Genomic DNA, 21,185 nt, shown 5'->3' with positions numbered 1-21,185 from the left:
TCTGTCCACAAGAAGCTCAAACTCCCTTGCATCATGAATCATAGATGGGAATCTTGCCTTGGTGAAAGCAAAGAATATACTTTTTCCTGACCTGTGAGAATCTACCTGGTCAAGTCCTAAATCATAGAAGATGTTGGCTGCTCTATGTCCAAGGGAGGTAGGCTAGGGTTTCTCTACTGAAATGGCTAAGATACCTCCTGAAATGAACATAATCAGCCTTTGTGTCTGATCTGTGTGCACGAGCCCCTTCTGATGTGGTTAACTGTGGGCTGGGAAGGGAAGGAGATGGTTTCTGTAGGACGTTTGCTCACTTGTCACAGAAGTTAGAAGGCAGACAAATGGAGAAGTGAATAGCACATTGGAGAACTCTGGCCCCTGTCAGCAGTCCTGTGTATGTTCAGCAAGTCCCTTTCAGCCCAGCCTGTCGTAGGAGACCCCCAAATAGTCTATTCCTCATATTGTGATCTTTTTCCAAGACATGAGCCTGGGAACTGAGCTGCACAGCCACAAGGGGCACCAGTGGGAGCTGTGCTTTGAACACGTAAAGTGGTCCAGAAAACCTGACCCTTGGGGGTCTTCATAGAGGCACTCAGAGGGATGAGAAGCTGCAACTCTGATTTCCCTGTTTCTTAGTTTCCGATTTGGAAAGCAAGGATGCTTGACAATAAATGTGCTTGTGAACTGCCTAGCTGCTGCTCTCGGTGAGCCTGTTGAAAAGCCTGTAAGGAAACCACCAGTTCTGTATTCAGAGCAGGGCTTGGCTTGAGGCCACGTGTTGAACAATGAGGGGAAAACAAAATATTGAATAGCTGCTTGTTCAGCAAACCCAGTTCCTCTTGGCTGTGCAGGGCCCTGCGTGAGGGAGTGTATGAGATGTGGCAGTTTTCCCTTAGCACTTGGGACTAGGACCAGCCTCTGCACATAGCATCTCAGGTGGTACAGGAGAAGGCCCACACCAGAACACTTGCTCCCAGCCCATACAGAGGGGAGGGAAGCCAGCTGGGGACTTCTTTGCTGACCCCAGATTGCAGCACTGGATGCAAAACAACATTCTTGCTGTTGTGTGGCCTGGCTTGGAAAACCCTTCCCCTGCAGAGTGCCACCTTGTGCTGCTTAAAGGGGTGTTGCTTTGCTTTGGGGGAGCCCAGCTCTGGGACTGGGAGAGACTTGTGGTGCTCAGCAAGGAGGAGCTGTCTTCCTGCTCTTTCCTCCCTTGTGCTGAAAAAGCAGAACATGCACCAACAGAACAGAGTGCTTTGTTTGGGACTGTGGCTGCAGTTCCTTCCCCACCTGAGGGTTATGCCTGATGTGTCTGTTGGATGAGTTTTATTGGTAAACTGATAGTACTTTGCTCTTGGCTCCTGTTTTAGATTCTTCTATGGCACCTCGTACAGTGGTGTCTGAGAGTAGGGCTGGCCCACTTGGCAGACAGTGGGCAAGACATGAGGGCTGGTTTAGGTTTGGGTTGTTGTTGTTTGGTTTTGGTTTTTTTTTTTCACTTTCCCACTTGCAGCTTACAATGATGATGTCATTTTTTTGTCTTTGACCCAAGAATCGGATAGCACAAATGTCCTTGTTAGATGTCTCTTTGGGATGCCTGAGAACAGTAGTCCACTGATCCAAGACTTATCCTGGGGCTCAGGGAACCCAAGTTAAGAACCCTGCTCTGCCACAGGCTTCTTGTGTGGCCTTGGGAAAATCATTTAGAATTTCTGTGTGTTGGTGTTGTCTCCGCTGCATAGAAAGTGTTAGGGAAGAGTTAATTTCTGAAGTGTTGCAAACAGAAATAATGATTATGAGGAGCAGGTACCAAACTGAGAGGGGCTGTGTAAATACTGTAGGTGGCTTTGAAGTAATTTACTTCTTCAAGGGATGTGTGCAGTGTACCTTTTAAAGTTGTTTTTGACTGAGTGTTGCAGGAAGCTTTCAGGATGCTGTGTAGAAACCCAGGGGTAGGTGACTTTCTGCAGTTGTGAACGGCACAAAGGAGCTCTCTTCCCCTTGTTGAGCTGAAAACAGACTGTGGGGCCATTTCTCCTTTTCCAAAGATGAACAAACATGTACAGATGCCAGTACATCTGTGTCCCCTTCTCTGTTGGAGATGGAGAATGTGAACTTTGGAAGGGGTCTGCCTTGATTCTGGGAAAACAGCTTTGATCAGAGCCTTGGGAGGAATCTGATACCATGTCCATTTAAGAGTGACAGAAAAAACTAGTCAGAGTTTGGGGCTAGGTTAATCTGGTGCATCTCCATTGACGTCAGTGAGAAGGTGAAACAATCTGTTCTGTCTCCTCACTTCAGCTCCTCATGGAGAAGCATTTAGTCTGGACCTCGAGGCCATACAGTGTAGGGGGATCACGGGATAGTAATGACTAAGATAAGTTTTGTCTCTAGTATTACTTGGAAGGAAATGTTTTGTTAGATTTGCTGATATGCAAGGATGAGGTGAGGCTCTTGTTAGACTTGAGGCTGGTACTTGCAAAGGGCTTAAGGACAGCAGCAGAAGGACTTCTGCTCCAGCTATGCCATCTTCTGTTCATCTGCATCCCGCTCCTCACTGAAGGAGCTCTTGGCAATGTTGAGTTCCATAAGCTGCTGTGTTCCTAAGGCTCCTGTGCAGCCCTCCAAGAGCTAGGCTCCTGGGCCTCCCAGAGGTGAGGTGGGTTCACAACTCCCTGAGAAACTCAGCCCTTGAGCATCTCCATCTGGGCAGGAAGATTTGACTCTTGTGCAGCTATCGTTTGTCTTACCATTGGGCTGAAGGCCTTACACGCTGCTGCTGCTGGTGGAGCTTCTCCGTAAACTTCCCAGACTATGGCTTGTGCAGTTGGTTTCATAGACTTCTTATGGTGTTGATCTACTGCTGCTTGAAACCCTGGCAAAACACTGGGGTTCTTCAGCCAGTAAGTTCTGTTCTGTGGACACCGGTGGATTTAAAATTCAAAAAAGCTGTTGATGACCCTTCCTCTTCATTTGTTTTGTTTTGTCATTTGGCTGTTTCCAATAGGAGTAATTTCTGAGGAAGAACTTGCATAAAAGAGAGAGCAGTAATGTAGTTCACTGGTTCCAGAAGGGTGGTTGATCTTGACTTGGGGAATGAAAGATGGCATTTCCTGCAGGGGAATTTGGTGGCCAAGTGAATGGGTGTCAACAGAGCCAGAAGGGGAGAAAGGTCTATAAAATGAAGAAGAGTAACATTGTATGTGCATAAGCAGCAGAGGTGGCTGAACCTGAGTAAAATAAGACAGAAAGCGGTTGGCCTGGTCTGTGGATGGAAGTTCTTGCTGTTTAAGGACATGTATTGGAAGAGGTCTTTTTTTATCCCCCCTGCCCCCTTTACCTGGCAGTAGTATATGGCCAGCAGCATCTCCTGAGCCACTGGTATCTCTGTTGTGATGGAGATGGAGCTCTAGCTCTTGGAGTCCTGGGCTCCTCTGGACCCAGGAGCTGGTGCCAGATACAGACAGGAGGGTAACCAGGTACAAGGAGATGGCAGGGTCATCGGGTCTAAATGCCATCTGTGTATCACGTGGGACAAGGACTCTTGATTGCTGTGTTTTCCCAATAGAAAATAGTTACCTCACTAAGAAGTCAAACCAAAATGCAGATGTGCTGCAAATGGATTTGTTGGGCTATTTATCAATATTAAATGTGTAAACCAGAAAGGTCAGCTGTGTTTAATGTCATGTGGCAGCTTTGTGATTTTAATCACAGTAAAAAACCCGATGACAAATGAATTCAGTGCTCTTTAGAGCTTGTTCCTCCCTGATGCAGTTTGTTTTGTTGGCTTACCTGTGCTCAGGGAAAGTTTGGCTGCCTCTGCCATGGTAGGAGAGGTTTTCTTTAAATAAAGAAAATGGGATAAAGTGACAAATTATTTACAATGTCTCGTTCACTGGGGGGATTCAGTGTAGCTTAATGTTTCAGCAACACCTTGTTGCAGTGTTGGATAGCAAGGTTGCAGGTAGAATCACAGTAACTGGCGCAAAAAGATTGTTGCATCTGACCTTAAATTAGAGTTACTGACAATTGTTGCTTCCCTGTTTCTTCCTATTTTGTACGCAGTTTCAGGTATCTGGGGTAGAGAGGGGTAAACTTCGGTTTCTCCTCTTTCAGCTTTTTGTTGTTTAAAATCTCAATGGGGACTGCTCTGCTGGTTTTGTTGTTGTTTGCTTGGCTCCTTTATGTTAAGCTTCTAAAACTCTTTCTTGATCTTTTCCCATGCTGTTTCAAAATGTAGTCAGCAGGATCCTCCTCCTTATATAACATTTCTTCAGTTTTTAGGGGTAGTTATCAGTTTGGGTGTTTTAAACTTATTGTTAGAGAACTGACTGCTGTAGAAACCTGACTTTTAAATGAGAGCCCTGCAGACAGTTTATGCTTCAGCTACTTTTAAATTGCAGCTGAGGTTTTGAGCAGTGCCGGTACGTGTGCTTGGGCTTTTGTTTTCCTCGCTGAACATGTCCATACCTGCATGGCTGTGGTTTCAGCTTTGCAGGTGGGGGCAAGGTCCTTCTTGCCCTGTCCGCCTGACAGTGGGGATGTGAGCTCCTCTGGTTTGTGGTCCATGCTCAACAGTGGTGTCCTTATTTCACTGGGTGACACAGTCTGTGACTATCAACAGCAGCAAAGCAACGTCATACTGAACGCACAGGTTCCTTGCTGCTGTAAGTGCAGAGTGTTACAAGTAACCCTGAAACGTTCCCAGAGTGCTGCAATAGTTTACAGCTGTGGTGTTCATCCTGTACCCATCAAAAAGCTGGTGATGATGTATAAGGATGGAGCTTTGATTTCAGTCTGGTGATACTCTCTAGGTTCTCAGTTGATTATAACACCAGCTCAGTTAAAGAGGTACAGTTACATTTGTTTCTGTGCCTATTTAAAACATTTTTTTTCTGAATGTTGTATCAACGGAGGTTCCTGTACTTTTTTCCACTTCACTGACAGCACTGTCCTTGTTTAACTCCAAATAAATCTTAGTAACATGTGCAGCCCCAAGATGAGGGGAAAAAATTAATCTCTAGATCAGGAGCTACAGAAAATGAAATGAATTATGAATAGAAGAGAGAGGGTTTTTTTCTGTATCTGTTGTCCAAGCAAAGGGAAACTGGCACAGAAAATAAGAGTTAGTGAGTGGTGGTAGTGGGAAGTGGTGCTGGATTTTTTTCCTAAATTTGGGTGAAAGGAAAAATTAAAACTTTTCCAAATGTCCCCAGTAAGACTAAACAAAGCATAGGCAGGTAAGAGAAGTAACATCCCCATAGGATTCATTCAGCATTCCTGAGATTCTTTCCTTTGCATTCAGCTTCAGTGGGAAAGTCGGGGGGGGGGGGGGGGGGGGGGGGGGGCTTCGTTTTTTCCTTGCCACCGATATAGTTAAAAGTCACAGCATAAATTTCCTGACTTGGTGAAAAGCCTGTGACCCCTCTCAGTTGTCTTGTTCATCAGAAGGCAGATAGGTAATAAAGAGTCTCCTGTGTGAGAGGAGTAGGGAGAACCTGCTGTTTTAATTTTGTTCACAGCAGTGGGCCAAACTTTGTTCTTTCAGTGCTGGCCTTGATAATTGGCTCGATATAATACAGGAATTCAAGCCATTGCATATCTTTGGCTTTATAACTGCTAATGTCATAGCCAAGCAGAGTGCAAAGTCTCCTGCAGGAACATACAGTAAATAAGAACAATAAGCATGTTCCAAAGAACATACAGGCGGTGGTTTTAAAGGGCCTCAGCTCAGCCGTGGTGGGTTAATTTGTATCCGGGTTGCCTGGACAAATGGATTTTGCTGGTTTAGATTCTGTGGGGGATATGGGTTTGATTTGGGAGATTTTCTGGACTAAATATTATGTTCATGTCTCTGATTCCTGGGAACCAGACTTAAGGGGTCCCCTCTTTTCGGGAGGGAAGGATTTGCTTTGGAAGTTTCCCCAGCTTTAGGAGTTTGGCTATAGTGTACCTTGCCTTTAGGGTATCCCATATCCTGCTGCGCAGGGTACCTTTCACAGACATACGGTAATGTTTTGTTTTTCCTTTGGCCACCCACAGCTCTCGGCTACGGCTAGCTAAGACTTATTTACCTTGTTTTTTGCAGACATCCATGCTCTATTCGTCATCTTCAATGAGGTTCTAACACCTGTTAAGTGCTCCTCCTCCCTTTTTTTGGAGAAGCATTTAATTATGACAGGGTTTCCCTTGGAGCACATCCTCCATTCAGTTCCCTGATTGTAGAATTCTCTGTGGGATTCTCCAGATGGGGGGATAGAGGATAATCTTCTCAGAGCTCCGGAAGAAATGTGATGCCAAATTACAGAAAATAGATCCTTTTTATTAAGCTCTTGGGCTCCTTTTACTCTTATTTTAAGGTGACCTTCTGTTAAAGAGAAGTGTTGGATAAATGGCTACCCTTTTTAAATAATCCGCAACAACCTTACCTGGGTTACTAATAACATCGTTAGATTAGAAATCCTGAAAGGATTTAAGCTTTTTTTGCCACTCTTGCTGTCACCACAGAGGCAAGGAGAATGAACTTGCCTGTTTCCCTTTTGTTTCTAGTTGGTCTCATTTTCAAGCTGCGAGCTCTCAATTGGGGAGTGCTGGCAGCATGCTTGGTGTGGCGGGCAGGTATAAAGACAAAGCCCCCTCCTTTGTCAAGTGGTCACAGTGCCACTTCATGGGTCACTTGCTTCGCTGCAAGCTAGTGCTGTGGTGGTGCTGTTTCAATCCCTGAGGGGTTTCCAGGCATCCTAAAAGTGCTACTCAGCGCCGCTGATGTTTGCAAACATAGCAGTACTGGCCATCCCATTTTGTGCCCAAATGCCGGCCATATCTGGAGTTTTACTAAGTTTGCTAAATCTAGCTTGTGACCACTGAAGGGCTCCAGGGCTTGTCCCTACTGAGCCAATTCTGCTGGAAGGTTCCCATGTGTTTGATGTGCATAAATTAATACTCCATGAGCTCCTGTGTTAGCAGATGATACCAGTATTTTTACAGGGTGGATGGAGAAACTAAAGCACAAAGAAACGTAACTGCAGTCCTGTAATGAGTTGGTGGCAGAGCCAGTAGTCATCTGGAAATGGCTGACTCTGGTGCCCTGTTCCAATCATTGCCTCTCTTTGGGATTTTGTGTGCATTTAAGTCTCTAGGGAACGTTTTCTGTAGTGCCAGTAAGAGTACCAGCTTTGCACGTAGCAGGTAAATACAGACTTAGGAGGGGAGGAATCTCTCGTCAGCAGGGAGGCTGAGGTTATAGCTATAGATTTTAATGTATGTAGTTGGTTGGCTTTACGCTGTGATATGCCACTGGGGATGTGTACAGCTTGCAGTGATTGAACTTTGGTGCTGAGAGGTCAAAGGTGGCTAATCCAAATTTTTGTTTATCTTCCAGGTCTACGCACAATGAACTAGAAAAGAACCGGTAAGTAGCTAATGAGCTGAATTCTAAGAAATGCAAGCCTAGTGAGTGTAATGTGCTTTAACCTTACACATGCAGGTGCCGTTTGATCAGCTTAGACAGCTGTGAATGACCACACTGCATCACGTAGTTTTAAAAGTCGGGGGGGAAAGACAAAAAGGATCTGAAAAAGAAGCCTTGTTTTTGGTTGGTTTTTTTTCCTCTCTCTGAAAAGGCAAGAAGTGACCCAGTTTTGTGACTAATCTGTATGCAGAGTAAATACTGTTCTTCTCCTGACACAGTGAAATCTGATTGGGGCACTTTCTGTACATGAGGTTGCTACGGGATCAGGTTTCTTGGGCCCTGGGTAATATGTGTTACCATGAACTGAAGGGCAGAACCCTGTGCTCTACACCCTCTCCCTCCCACCCCTCCACTGGGCTGTGATAATCTCTGCAGTGCAGAAGGAAATACCGTTGTCCAGAGGCTTGGAGGTCTGGCTACCAGTGCTCCTGTGGAGACTCTGTCTTCTAACCTGTTTTAGGATTGTGCCTGTTCATCCTTGAATCTGAAGTTTTAGCAAGCCTTGCAGTTTTGTTACTTGGCTAGCTCTGTTATATGACTCAACCCTTTTGTAACAGGAGTTAAAGTAAGATAAATACCATTGAGACAAGGGGAGCTAGTTCACACACAGATCAGATTATCACCTTCCATTCAGGATGCTATAGTTAAGGTTGTGTCAGAGTTCCCATTATAAACTTATCTTGGCTCTTCTGTTGGATTTTAGGGGGACCGAGGGGGGGTGTCTGTGGGGTTTTTTTGGCTGTTGGAACAAAGGCAGTGCTCTGGCCAGCTGCTCCTATGAAGAAACCCCCAGGGTGGGAAAGCTGAGTCTAAATAGGTTGATTGCCTCCTCTTCCCTCTTAGCAGCCATCATTTAACAAGGGATGGGAATCCTATAAGGATGGCCAAAGATACACAGAGGCTTCAAACCAAGTGTGTATTTCCATTCAGACAAGATTTTCCCATATAGCTTCAAGGGAATCGGAGCTGAGTACCTCGTGCATCACATTGCCTTCAGTTTCCCCCACATCTGCCTCCCCCAGCAGCAACAGCACTGGGAAGCAGCTTGGCCTTTGCATGGTGTGGGTGTTTTCTTCCAGGCTGTGCTCCTACCTCCTGGTAGCTTTGAGGGTTACAGAGCTGTCATGGTCCTGTCTTTCTGGGTTGATGCAGGGAGGTTTTTTATTTCGGTTGTGTTGCTCTCTTGTCCCCACCCCTGAGTCTCAACCTTTCCAGTCCCACGTTGAGCTATGTTGAGAAGTGTTGGCTCCTGGGTTTTCCAGTGCTCTCTACAGTTTTATTTACCAATGAGGGAAAGAAAATGGAGTGCTTGGGTCTGACCCAGAACAGAGGGTGCTTTTTTCTCCATGACAACAGTAAACCGTCACTAATTTTCAATGTGCTTATTTGCATATCTAATTGTTACTGCAAATGCTGCTTGCCCTCAGTACAGCTTTAGAGCAGAGCTGTCTCCATCTTTCCCTATACCAGCCTGGTCCTCTCACATTGGCCAAGTTTGCATGGATATGTGACAATCTTTTTCTACCCTCAGGCTTGTGGGGCAGGCAGTGAAGCTTCAAACTCTCTGTGGGTGAGATCTCAGCAGCTAGTGTTCCACACTTACTGTCCAGCTAAGGACTGGCAAGTATTGATGTGCTTAGGATGTGCCTGATACCAGCTATCTGTGTGAGTTGAGGAAGTTTCTGCCTTGATTCCCTGTCTTTAACTGAGGACAGTAATACTACCTAGGGTGGGATTATCATGAGGATTGACTACTGTCCAGCATTTTGTTATACATGTTACTAGTAAGAGGAGTATTATTACCTGTGCTTCCCCTTATACCACCTTTTTCTGAATGTTGACAAGCTGTTTACTTGCTGCAGAATTTGTCTTTCCATTCCCAGTTGGTGTAATAACATCTTTCTCTCTTCCTCTCCTTCTGTCTCAGTTATGTTCCCTAGCCCCCACCCCCCGCTCCAGGCTGAAGACTGCTAACCATCAGCCTTCTCAGCAAGGTCTTTCCTCCAGGGCTTCCCATTCCAAGGCACTGTATTCCAGGTCCGTGTCTCAGACATGGTTTTACAAAGCCTTGGTTTTCACCCTTCTGGGAAGGGCACACATTTGATCACATTGGGTGGTCTGTACAGGCAAACTCCTATATCTAGGATCTTTGGTCAGGAGCCCGCTGCTTGTGGTTTGGGATTGTCTGTCCCTTAATGCAGATGCTATGGCCTGGTCAGCTATGCACATCTGCAAATCAAGCTAGACCTTGTAGTGGCTGTGCTGGGTTTGCCATGTTTGTTACCAAAGACTTAGACAGTGAGTTTCATACTGGGGGCATTTATTTTCAAACTCCACAGCAGTGTTTTCTGAGTGAAAGGGGATAGCTTCCCGGTAGATATTTACCCTGTTTTATTTGCTGTGTCGTTAAGTTTGTCAGTGTCTCTAGACTTAACTGTTGCAAAGATAAAAGCCCTGATACTAATGGCTTTGTGGCTGGCAGGTGCTCATTTTCCCTATTATTTGCGATTATTCCTTTTGAATCTCACTGTTATCTCCATTATTGACACACACTATAATTTTCAAAATTGTCCACTATTAGGTCTCTGACTCTGTTTTTTTTCCCCTCTTGTCTGTGAACAGCAGCCTTCTTGCATTCAGTTAAATTTTGTTTTAACCCATTCAACAATTATGCAGAGTTTTCTTTCAAGCAGTAGCAAGAGAATGCTAGAAAAACAAAATGGTCTCCTCCTCCTTTTTGAATATACGATTTAACTTGGACTGAATATTGCAGAGTTGATGATGTTTCAATGTATCAGGATTAAGAATCTTGTACCCCTTGGATGTGGAAAAGTAACTAAAAATATATTTAAAAAATCATGTTTTAAGCTCCACTCCTTTTTGTAGTCTTGAAATATTTCATGAACACTCCAGTGGTTCTGCTAAGGAGCTATTTGATTTGGTACCATATATTAGCTGTAATATTTAAGTGACTTATCCTTCTGCTTTGATTTGGGGTTTTTTTGTGTTTTTTTTTTATCTGAAAAGATTGCAGTGACATTTATATAAGGGGCTTTGTTTGATTTGTAGAAGATTAAAGTTAATTTATAGTTATTATCTGTCATTAATCCTCATGTTGGAAAATTGTTTGTGTTTTTTATTTAATGGGTATGTGTTTCAGTTTATCTCTGACCAGGATGAGTCATAGCTTGCATTTAAACAAGAAACCAGTATTCTGCTTCTCACCTTCTGCAAGGCGTAACTAAAACAATATTTTTTAGTCCTTTAACAAGCCTACCAAAAAACTGATTTGTAAGCAGCACCCCATCATTTTCTAAAAGAAAACATGATAAAGCAAATGACTGAAAGATGAACTTTGCTAATGTAGTATTTTCTCAAAAAAGGATAGTAAATAAAATTCAGGCTTAAGTTAAATGGTGTGTGTTATACAGATGTCAGACAATGGTTAATTCTGCTATTTTAGACACACGTCAGTTTTGGAAGGATGTGGTCAGTGTGGTATTAAGAGAAGGTACGCGGCACTGAGATGACTTTCCTGCTGCTCTGTGAAGTGGCAGTTCTGGTAGACCAACAAGGTGGTGGTGTTTGTCATAAAAGTTACGTCTCCCGATAGAACAAAAAAGATGTTTGTAAAGCTATTGATCAGAGTTAAAAAAAAAACAAAAAAAAAAAAAACAGAAAAAAAAAACCCCCAAACCCCCCCCCCCAAAAAAAAAGTTTTTCTGTATAGCCTAGATTGATCTATTTGGTTTTGGTGATTATTGCATTGTAATGTAACAGAAGGAAGGAAAACAAACCTGAGTAACTGGGTAAAGAATGAGTTATTAGGGCAGATTTTTCTTATGGTAACAATAATTTAATTCAAACAAAAGATAGATCCGAGGAGGGAAAGAGACCTTGGGAGAATCACTGAAATTAGAATTTTCTGAAGATCTCACAGAATTCATGGCTCTGCAAAAATACTTCATTTAAAATTAAAAAGGACAAAGTCTAAAGGAGACAAAACTTCTAAATGAAGTTGCTAAAGAGTTGTGATTCGTGTAAGAGTACAGAGTGCAGTGGTGCAAGATCCTTTCTCTCTGATACCTTTTGAGATGATCAGAAACAAAGTGAAGAAGACAAACACATAGCAATGATCGAGCCTTTCTGACTCTTACCAGGATCCCACCCGTCTAACGTCTGTGATTCCCCACCCATTCTCTCTTTAACATGAGAGACTGTTATTGCAGAGTGTTTCTCCAAAACAGTTTCACACACAGAGCTGACTGTTATGCTGGGTTGCAGATTTGAGGTAGCAGATGAGATAAAGGAAAAACCCTACTGAATGTTAGGAGAAAACCATGACCTGGGTCAGGTTGCACTGAAACGTGGAGCCTTCTGAGGCTCTGCAGCAATTGCACAGTTTGGTTCTGTTTCTTTAGAACAGGGGCTTGAGGGTGTCTATTAGCAAAATGCAAGAGAAGAAGAAGGGGAAAGCATTTAACGTAGGGCATTTAAATAGTGCAGACATGCTGTCTAGGCTGGGAAAGATAGAGGGAAGGGAAATGAAAGTATAGTGAATTCTTGCTACTCTGAATAGACATGGATGATTGTGCTTTTGTAGTGCTATATATACTTGCCAAGGCAATCTGATCAGTGTTTGTCTTGAACCAACTAATCAATGTGGTGTTGAGTTCAGTGCTATTTATCAGGAGAGCTGGAACAAGAAACTAATCCAGTAAATTTCATTTGTTCTCTGGAGTGGGCTTTGTTTTCATGTTAACTTCATGTAGCAAATGTTGACAGTACATATTGTTTTCCTCATTAATAAAACTGGGAACCTGTGATGTTCCCTGCAGCAGTCAAACCACATCCAGCACAGCTGAGCATGCATCTTTCTTTGCCACATCCAAAGGTCAGAGCACGCAGTGATCCAACTTGCTCCTTGTGGGAACTGTAGCTAAACCCTCCTGTCTCCATGGCCAGTATGGAACAAGAGCTGGAGGTAGCTAGCTGTCTTCAACTCTGTCGCTTGGATGACAGATGCCTCCGTTTTCAGCTGGGACTAACAATTTTTGGCAGAGCTGAAGCATGTTCCTCTAGTTTAGGAGATCCGGATAACTTATTAGACTGCTGTGCCTGGTTTTGTTTTACCTGGAGAGAGTGAAGTCTGTAGTTTGTGGAGTAAGGCTATCGGACAGATGTTCTTTCTGGATACGTTTAGGGTCAGTTGTCATTGTTTAGTGTCAGTCTGCCTTTTGTTATATTGTGGTTATTTCTTTGCATTGCTCTGGGAACTCACCGGTCAGATGCTGTAAAACTGTGATCCGGTCTCTTTGGCTGACCACCACACTTGTTCATGTGAAGTGCCTCCTTGTGCAGAAGCAGTGTTTCGATTCACTTACAATCGAAAGTCTGCAAAAGGCTTTGTTTCACATTGGCTGGGCAGCAGAACATTTTGAACTCTTGAGTAAAGCTGCTGAAAAGGGATGGTTAGTCTCCATGCCAAAATTCAAAGGAAACAAAATGGTCCTCATTTTGTTGGAAGTCCTTTAGTACTGCTCATATTGGAATTTTTAGTTTCAATATAATTTTTTTTTTATTATTCAGAGTGATGCAGTGAAGAATGAATCCATGCCTGCCTGCCTTTTTGCTCCCAGATCTCTGCACCTCCCTTATGAAACCAATAGCAGTTGGAGAAAGAAGAGTAAAAAGAACAGTACTACTATTTTGGATAAACTGTTGCAAAGCAAAATGTTTTTGTTTCAAGAATGTTGCACGATAAAATCACTGTTACAAGCCAGTTTTCAGAAAGATATTTATCACAAAGCCCTTCTCAACTAAGATGTGTTTTAGGGACACTTTCTGATGTGTTTTCCTCCCATAGTGTAGAAAGAACTGTCAGCGCATTCTACTTGGCCTTGCCATAAAGGTCTGATGCTGAGAATCCTTTCGTTGTCTTGCCTCCTAGAAGGGATACTTTAGAGGAAACCCCATCTTAGAAAGAAACATACTCTGCAGTCAGGTATCCCCACTTACTGGCTGAGTTCTTGCATTCAGCATCCTGTACTTAAGATTTCCAGAGTAGTGAATAGAAGAGGTATCAAATGGTGCGTTACTGGTTATTTACTGCTTTCAGGGAGCCGGGAGGGGGTGTGGTAGCTGCTGTGGATGTGTAATGAAAGCAGTCCTACGTACTTAGATGGTATCTGATTTGGAGTGCATCATTCCAGCTTTGGTTCTTGAATCTCTTCCCAAACTTGCATCCTCAAATTTCTACTTGGGTGTGTTGCCACAGTTTTCTTTCAGGCTGAACCCTCTCCAGTTCTGTATGTTTATGGCTGTCCTGAAAAAAACAAAGACTGGGCAAATCCCTTCTGTAATCAGTGAGCTTCGACTGGGGAAGAATCTGGCCCCAGGTAGGAAGTCAAACATTCAGCTTTCCTGGCTCAGTTTTCAGTCATGACAGGGCCCTGTACTTGCCATATCTCTCCCAAATGCATCTCTGGGGAATTCACGGGCTTTTTTTTTTTTTTGGCTTTTTTTTTTTTTCCTGGGGTGCCGTTGGAAGTGCTGAGAGCCAGAAATTCTGATGTGAAAACTTTTCTTGTTAAGTGACTAACATTGCTCGTGGACCTGAAAGCATTACTAGCTAAAAGCCACTTGGGGAGTTTCTGCCTTGGAGAAGATGAGGTAATAGGAATATAATTTTTGAGAGAGATTACCTGTTAACTACAGGTTTCAGGACTTTGTACTCTTGGGACAGAAGCTGTAGTTGTGTGTGCTGATCTATATCTATATCTGGTATGTGTGTTGAGGGTACTATAGCAACATAGCCTATGCAGACTTGTGATAACCAAAGGAAATTCAGCATGGGGTAGGAAATGTAGGCAAGAAACTTTCTCATTCTCCTTTCTGTATGTGGCCCATTTTTACCAAAATATCAACAACTTTGGGAACCTATAACCTTGTGATATGCCAATGCGTGGTGGGAAGAGTCAGATACTCCCATTTAACAGGTGAGGAGCAGAAATACACATGGATCCAGTGCCTGGAGTAATGGGTATGTGGGAACAAGTTTGCATTGACCCACTCCTTTGCTTCATTGATCCACATCTCCAGCCAGTTGCCTGCTTTTTCTCTTCTTCACAAAAGTTTCCCCTATCCCATCTCTGCTTCCTTCAAAACTTCATGCTCACTCCTTGTGTTCCCCTTAGTGTCCTCCCTGTAAGTGTTGCCCAGGGCCAGGAGGTGCTGCATGACGCTCCTCCTCCCATCTGAAGAGGAGAGGGGCACAAAGTGAAGGTACCTTTGCTGCTGTGGGTGGCTGGTGAGGCTTGGTGCGGTATGGTCTAGCTCCTTGTTTTGGGTGCTGTGGTGGGTAGTGCAAGTGTGTAACAGGCGTTCATAGCCTTGTCTGGGAAATGGAAGCAAAGGCCTTCCTCTCGCAGTTGCTGTGGTTGTTGCCTGGCTGCAAATGGTGCTGGTCACCCCGAGCAGTTTGCATAGCTGTGGGCAAACAGACCAGGCAGGTTTCCTCCCAAACAGTGCATATGACAACCATAAAACAATTAAATAGGCAATGTGCAACCAAGGGTCAGGAATCCTCCTCCCATGAAACCACCGGGTAATGTGGACAGGGCTAAGTCAGGGCCATGGCAGAACATAGCAGTAGATGGTGTCATCTATCTACCTGCTTCCCTTTCTATGTGCCTTGGGAGTTCAAATTTGTGCCTTTTTCAGAGGTGGCACTTGAGTCTGTCTGATGCAGGCTGAATCTCATATAAAGGTTTTGGATTTGTTCAAGTCTGGAGGAATGCAGAGGAATCCCTGAATCCCAGAGCAATGGGATGAGTCAGGTCTTCTGCCCCATGTTCCATTAAAAAAAATTAAGGGCTGTCTTTTGAAGGTATCCTTTATGCGTACACTGCTGCCTGAGCATCACTTCCCATTAGCTGTGGTAATAAGATTTTCTGTCCCTCTTGCCTGTTAATTATTTACCTTTGAGATTGCATTCATAAAGCAACATGACTTATTTAGGGAAAAATGAAAAGCTTTTTCAAAGGATGGATGCTTTTTGCTCTTATTTTTTTGCCCAGGAGTTTAAGTAGAGCACCTTAAGACTCAAGATGAAGAAGGGATTGCCATGAATGGGAGATTTCGCAAATGAGCATATTCAGCTCGCAGAAGGTGAGGCAGGAAAGGGGATGTAGCAGTTACACAGTGATCTTGTAACTGTGTTTACAAAGGTTTCTGTCCAGGAGGGGCTGAGAGAGAGAAGGAGGCATTACAGAAATTGATAAAAAAAGCTTACCTACTGAAATGTCCAGTGGAAACAGGACGTGAGCTTGAAATGCAGTGTTACTTTCATTGAAATAGACTCTGTGAATGGTATCAGTGGGTTCATGCATGGTGCAGGCTGATAACAGTTCATACGATAAGGGTGTGGTTTTTATCATGGTAGGTAGTAAACAGCTGCACAAAACTTAGTCATGCTTATAATGTCAAGTGCAGGCTGCTATCTCTGAGTTGGCTGGTTGCTGAGCTAGGGTGGAATGTCTAAAAGCATCGAATCATTTAGAAGCACACTTCTTAATGACTCTTAGATGAATACTTGCTCCTTCACTTGGGCAGTTGTTGCTCCTCCCTAGTTGTCTCTACAGTGCTGTAGTTATGCCTAGTCATTTGGAGAGAGTGCCAAGGGTTCCTGTACCAAACAGCTTACTGTCCAGGACAGTGAATAATGCAACAACGAAAGGAGGGCATTTGATACACGCTGCTCTTCATGTGAATCATTGAGTGTGTTTGTTTGTAGAGAAAGAGCAAGGACCCTTCTACGAGGGTGAAGGCTGGCAAAGCCACGCACCCATCAGAGTGGGTATGTGGAAAGGAAAAGGAAGTTGATGCCAGGCTCGATTTTCCTGCTTATTTGTGTATGGGTACATCTCCCTGTGAGCAGCCCAGGAGAGAAAAGGAACAGAACAGGAGGGTTCTGAGGTGAGATCAGTGCTGAGGAGCTCACTGTGGCTGTCCCTAGTCTTGAAGAGCCTGGTCAGCCAAGAGTGTCTCAGGACCTAAGAACAGGCAGCTGCCAGCATTTCCATCTGCTACTGCTGCGTGTTCCTCTGCTCTTTCCACTCAGAGCTGGATTGTGCAGGAGGGATTGCTTTGGCTCTCCCAGGAAGTTCTGGGTGATGTCCTCCACATTTTCCTCCCAGGAAGGACTTTCCAGTGCTACTTAAAGACCCAGCCTGTTGAACACTTGGGATAGTTCACTGTAATTCCACATGGCCAAAGTCCAGCCCTTAGATGGGAAGTGTTCCGCTCCTTCTGGAAACTCAGTGAAATTCTTGAAATAAGTTATTCTGAAAGGGGGAGCAGTGTAACAGGTTTATTGTAGAAATCAGAGGCTAAAAAGATGTTGCTTTTATCTCCCATGTCTTTAATTCCCACGTATTTGGCCTTGTTCCCTGGGGTGGGTTGAGTTGTGGGTTGCCCAGTCAGATTTTGCCCAGCTGTATGGGAATCTTCCATACAGCTCGGAAAATACCATTCATGAGCTACGCTTCGGTAACGTCAAGAGGTCAAATGTGGGGCGAGTACTCACATTTGCACAGATGCACACAGTTACGTGCAAGCACACACAAAGAGCTTGCAGTTAAAATCTATGTGCCCATCTCTTTTTAACAGGGGAAGACAGCCCCAGCTGTGTATACAGCTTGGTGTTTCCCTTTGATCTGTGTTTGTTTCCAGTGTTTCTCATAGACTGGATCCTGGCGCTCCTCAGAGCTGGCTGCTCTTTTTCCATGTTTGCAGCTGCATAACTGCATACAGAGAAGCTCACTGGGATGACTGGGGTGTAACTGGTTTCAGCGGCTTGGGGTGGGGGTTCCTTTTCCGTGCAACCTCTCCTGTTGTTTGCTTTGCTCCTGTCCTTTCCTCCAGGGGATTGTCTCATTCTGCTAGTGGAAACTGTACCTTGCAGATGCCTCAGGATCCTCCCTTTTACTTTGCCTACCTGCTCACACACATGTGGCATTACTGCCCTTTTCCAGCTGCATGCAGCAGCTACAGCTGCCACTCCAGAGCAAATCTTTTGCTCTTTCACCAGGGTCGTAGCTCAGAGAGGCAAAAATTCCCCTTCGCTTTCCAGAGACTCGGCACGCTGCCCCTGCAGCTGGCTCTGGCCCTGTGCCTAAAGGAGGGCAAGAAAGTGCACTCTTCAGACTTACGTGGTGTTTTGTGAAGCTGTCAAAGATGGGGCTGAGAGGGACCTGCAGTGCTCATTTGGTTTGTCCCCTCGCACCAAGGCAGGGTAAGCTCTATCTAAACCTTTTCTGATGGATGCCGATCTAGCATGGCCTTAAAGGCCTTTGACAGCAGGATTGCCTAGGGAGGCAGTGCAACCTATTGCTCTGATTAACCATTGTTACCACTAGAAAGTTTTTCCTAATGTCTAGCTAAGAAGAAAACTATTTCAGCGTTGTTCTAGGGGAGAAAAAAAGCCATCCAAAGTTGAGTGCCTCTGTGTGTGTGTGAAGGGGAGAGTCCCAAACGCTGAATATAGTAATCAGCTTTCATAGCAAGAATCGCTCTGTTAGACTCTAGAAGTATGCTGAGGAATTTTGACTGAGATAAGCAAATAGGGGAAAAAAAAAATTCATCTTTCCTTTTCCCAGTGCATGTGTTTGCCACTTCACCTACCAGAAAAGCAACTTTGATACCAGAAGAAGTGGGAAACCGGATGGGAACACTTTGTCTCCGGTGGATATTCTACGTAATATGACCCTCTTAGGAAATGTGCAGAGCCTGCTCTCTGTGGCATGACCTCTTTTAAACTTTTCTTGGCTTGGAAAAGCAGCTTACAGGCTTGGTGTTCACTGGAAAAAGCATATATGGGGATGCGTTTCAGTGAAGGGATTGCAAAGGGAGAGAAGAAGAGAAATCTTATAGCTGGTGTCATATACTTCAGGAAAACATGCAAAGGCCCTCTGGAGTCATGAGTGTCTCTTAGAGTTTCTTTGAGTTGTGGGGTTTTTTTTTCTTAGTGATCTCTGAGAAAAATACATGTGGTGGAGAAAGAGCAGAGTGGGAAGGGGGTTATTCTGTGGGTTGGGCACATTGTAAATGGTTAGCAGTAGTCAGAGTGGAAAGCTGTTGTACAGAATTAGGGGACTCCATCAGCCCTCCAAGCTGGCTCTGAGGTCTGTGCAGACAGTGCTGCCTTGCACTTCCCCTCGGCCATCTAGGGAAAGCAAATTGCATGAGTTTCTTAAAGGCTTTTTAAAAATTCTTTTTAAAGGAGCATTTGTTAAAACTTCTATTATTTAAAGTGAAAAATATGATTAATCTTGCCAGTGCTTGTAATCTCCACTGCAACTCTGGTGATATTCTGTGATTCTCAAATCCCAGCACCCAGAGTTAAGTGTTTTCTATCCCCCACATAAAACCAGTGTATGATCCAGTGTAACCTATGTACTTAGAAAGAAGAGGAAGCACCCTATGTAGGTGTTTGTTTGCTTTTTAAAATCATGTGATGTCTGAGCTACTCTGGTGTATTTTTTTATGGGACCTAAATCATAATCTTTTGGACACATGGGATTAACAGTAGGACATCAGAAACTAAAGGTTTTAAAGAAATAAAAAGTTTTATGACTGCTTGATTGCAAAGTTAACAATGCAGCCTTCATCTTATTGTCCCGATTCTGACTAAATTCCTTTGAACTTCACTGAATTTCATCTTGGGAATGTCTTGGGATAGAGGTAAGGGGAGACCTCAGATAGTTTTTGCTGCATATATGGGGGGAGCAGTGAGGGGTTATTGATCCATGTTGAGAAATGTTGCGATCTTGTACTCTGGGCATTATTAACTAGTAGAGAAAGCTGAATGAATTAGCTTCCCAAAGTATCCTACTCTCTAGGCACTTCACATACCAGTGTCATTGCTGAGCTCCATGAGCACCTGAAAACCAAGAGTGGATTTAGCTGTGCAGTGCTCCATGAAGGAATTAGGATTAGCTCCATTTTGTGGATGAGTGGTGCGTGCTTCAGTTCCTCAAGGGATTTACCTGAGGTCATGCAAGCTGTCTGCGGACAGGTCTCCTGACTCTCACTTAAAGGTCTCGCCTGCTGCATAACCCTTTCCTGCTTGCAGAGAGAGTTGAAATATCGGCTTTGGTTGCTGTTTTACCCTTCCTGAACGTGCATGCAAACTCTGCAAGCTCCTGGCTAGCACAGCACTAGGAAAGTCAAGAAGTTTGTGCTTCTGGTTTGCTATTTGGCTCTCATGATGAGGAAACCCACTGCAGCCTTTCCCCAGGTGAATGGTTTGCAATGAAAATTATCTTTTTTGTTGTTTTTCTTGTTTTTTAGTTATTATTTTTAACACCAGTGATTTTTGAAACCGACAAGGAGTGATCCCAGGATGGGATGCTGTATAGAAAATATCTGACCATGAAGCAGTAATTTATCTTGCCTAAGATTTATCTTGCCTAATTTATCTTGGCCCTGTGAGTGACATAAGCACTACAAAATAACAGGGAAGGAGGCGTGTGATTGTGGTTATAATGCAGTGCCACCACAGGTATTTCTGTAAGCTTGTGTGGTTATTTTCTTAATATTGTCTCAATAGTTGAGCAAATGGAAACCAGTTGCCACCAAACCAGAGGACTAGGTGTTCCAGCTCCCCTCTCTTTTTCTTTTCCTTTTTTTTTTTTTTTTTTTTCCTCTCCTTCCAAAACAAACCATGAACCTTTCAGTGTCTGGTTTGTTCCCAGGTGGGATCCTAACCCATTTCCTGCTGGGAGAATACAGAGAGTGATTGTAAGGCAGCTAATCCTCTCACAAATGTTAGTTTACTTAACTACAGCTGTTCTTGGTTTGCGGGAATTAAAATTGTATCTGTTTGTGGTATTGCTGACCCAGGCAAGGGTCGTAATGATCTTCTCCAGTTGATCAAGAGTTCACTAGGTAGAATGTCCTGTGCTTAATATAATGACTTTTTGAGCCCTGTTGGAAGCACTAGGAGTTTTGTAGTTCAGCTGAAAAAAAGTCAAGCAATTTTCATGTCTTATGGATACATTTTGTCTTGCTTCCTGCTCCAAGGAAATGGTTTCCAAGTGGCCAGCTTCATGCTTTTTCCCTGTTTCAGGTTTGAGCAGTTTTACATCTCTTGGCCTTCACACATGCCCAGAGGAAAGAGAGAAAATGCAAAGAAGGTGTCAAGGGTAGTTAAAGGGAAAGGGAAAGATAGGGGGTTTGTTTTGTTGGTGGTGTGTTTTTTCCACTGAAGTTTACGTTTTAATTTTCTGGGTGATAAACCCTGCTCCTCTTTGGAAGAGCTGTATTGGCAGTGAGTTTGTATTAGCACATCACACCAGTTAAGCAGAAGCAAGGTGTGTTTTCACACTCTTGGTACCTGCTTTCAAAACCTCTTTTCTTTCCTGGTACCTCCGTATGTATGAGATCAGGACATGACTCATCTGCTGTCATAGTGCTGGGAGCTGTGCTTCTCTGTTCAGGTTCCCCTGCTGAGCAACATACATAGTTAACTTGAGTTAAAACTGTTTATCACTTAACGTTAGCTAATTCCTAGACTTTTGAAATACAGTATCACTGTTCTTTGTGTGCAAAAATCCATATCCAATAGGAAAAATACTGCTAGGATCTCTGAAGTTCTTCTTCCTAGTGCTTTTCTCCAAACATACATCCAATAGTGAGTACCTTGGCTGGTAAT

General features: G+C 43.9%; 1 protein-coding gene across 5 annotated transcripts in view; it reads left to right on the top strand.

Moving 5' to 3' along the window:
- Positions 1 to 21,185, top strand: part of MXI1 (MAX interactor 1, dimerization protein) — a 57,976-nt gene that overhangs the window by 20,518 nt on the left and 16,273 nt on the right. For 3 of the 5 annotated variants that reach the window (XM_030031563.2, XM_030031565.2, XM_030031564.2), the window contains one exon: positions 7,382 to 7,411. In XM_030031563.2, coding sequence (XP_029887423.1) covers positions 7,382 to 7,411 — 30 coding nt within the window. Of the gene's footprint in view, positions 1 to 7,381; positions 7,412 to 9,290; positions 9,509 to 15,579; positions 15,641 to 18,129; positions 18,215 to 21,185 lie in introns of those variants that run through there. The other 2 variants (XM_030031568.2, XM_041127274.1) reach the window with 2 other exon arrangements.

The sequence above is a fragment of the Aquila chrysaetos genome, chromosome 11 (genome assembly GCF_900496995.4).
Source record: "Aquila chrysaetos chrysaetos chromosome 11, bAquChr1.4, whole genome shotgun sequence".
NCBI classification, from domain to species: Eukaryota; Metazoa; Chordata; class Aves; order Accipitriformes; family Accipitridae; genus Aquila; species Aquila chrysaetos.
The sequence above is the reverse complement of the archived record's forward strand: the minus strand, read 5'-3'. Positions and strand labels throughout refer to the sequence as shown.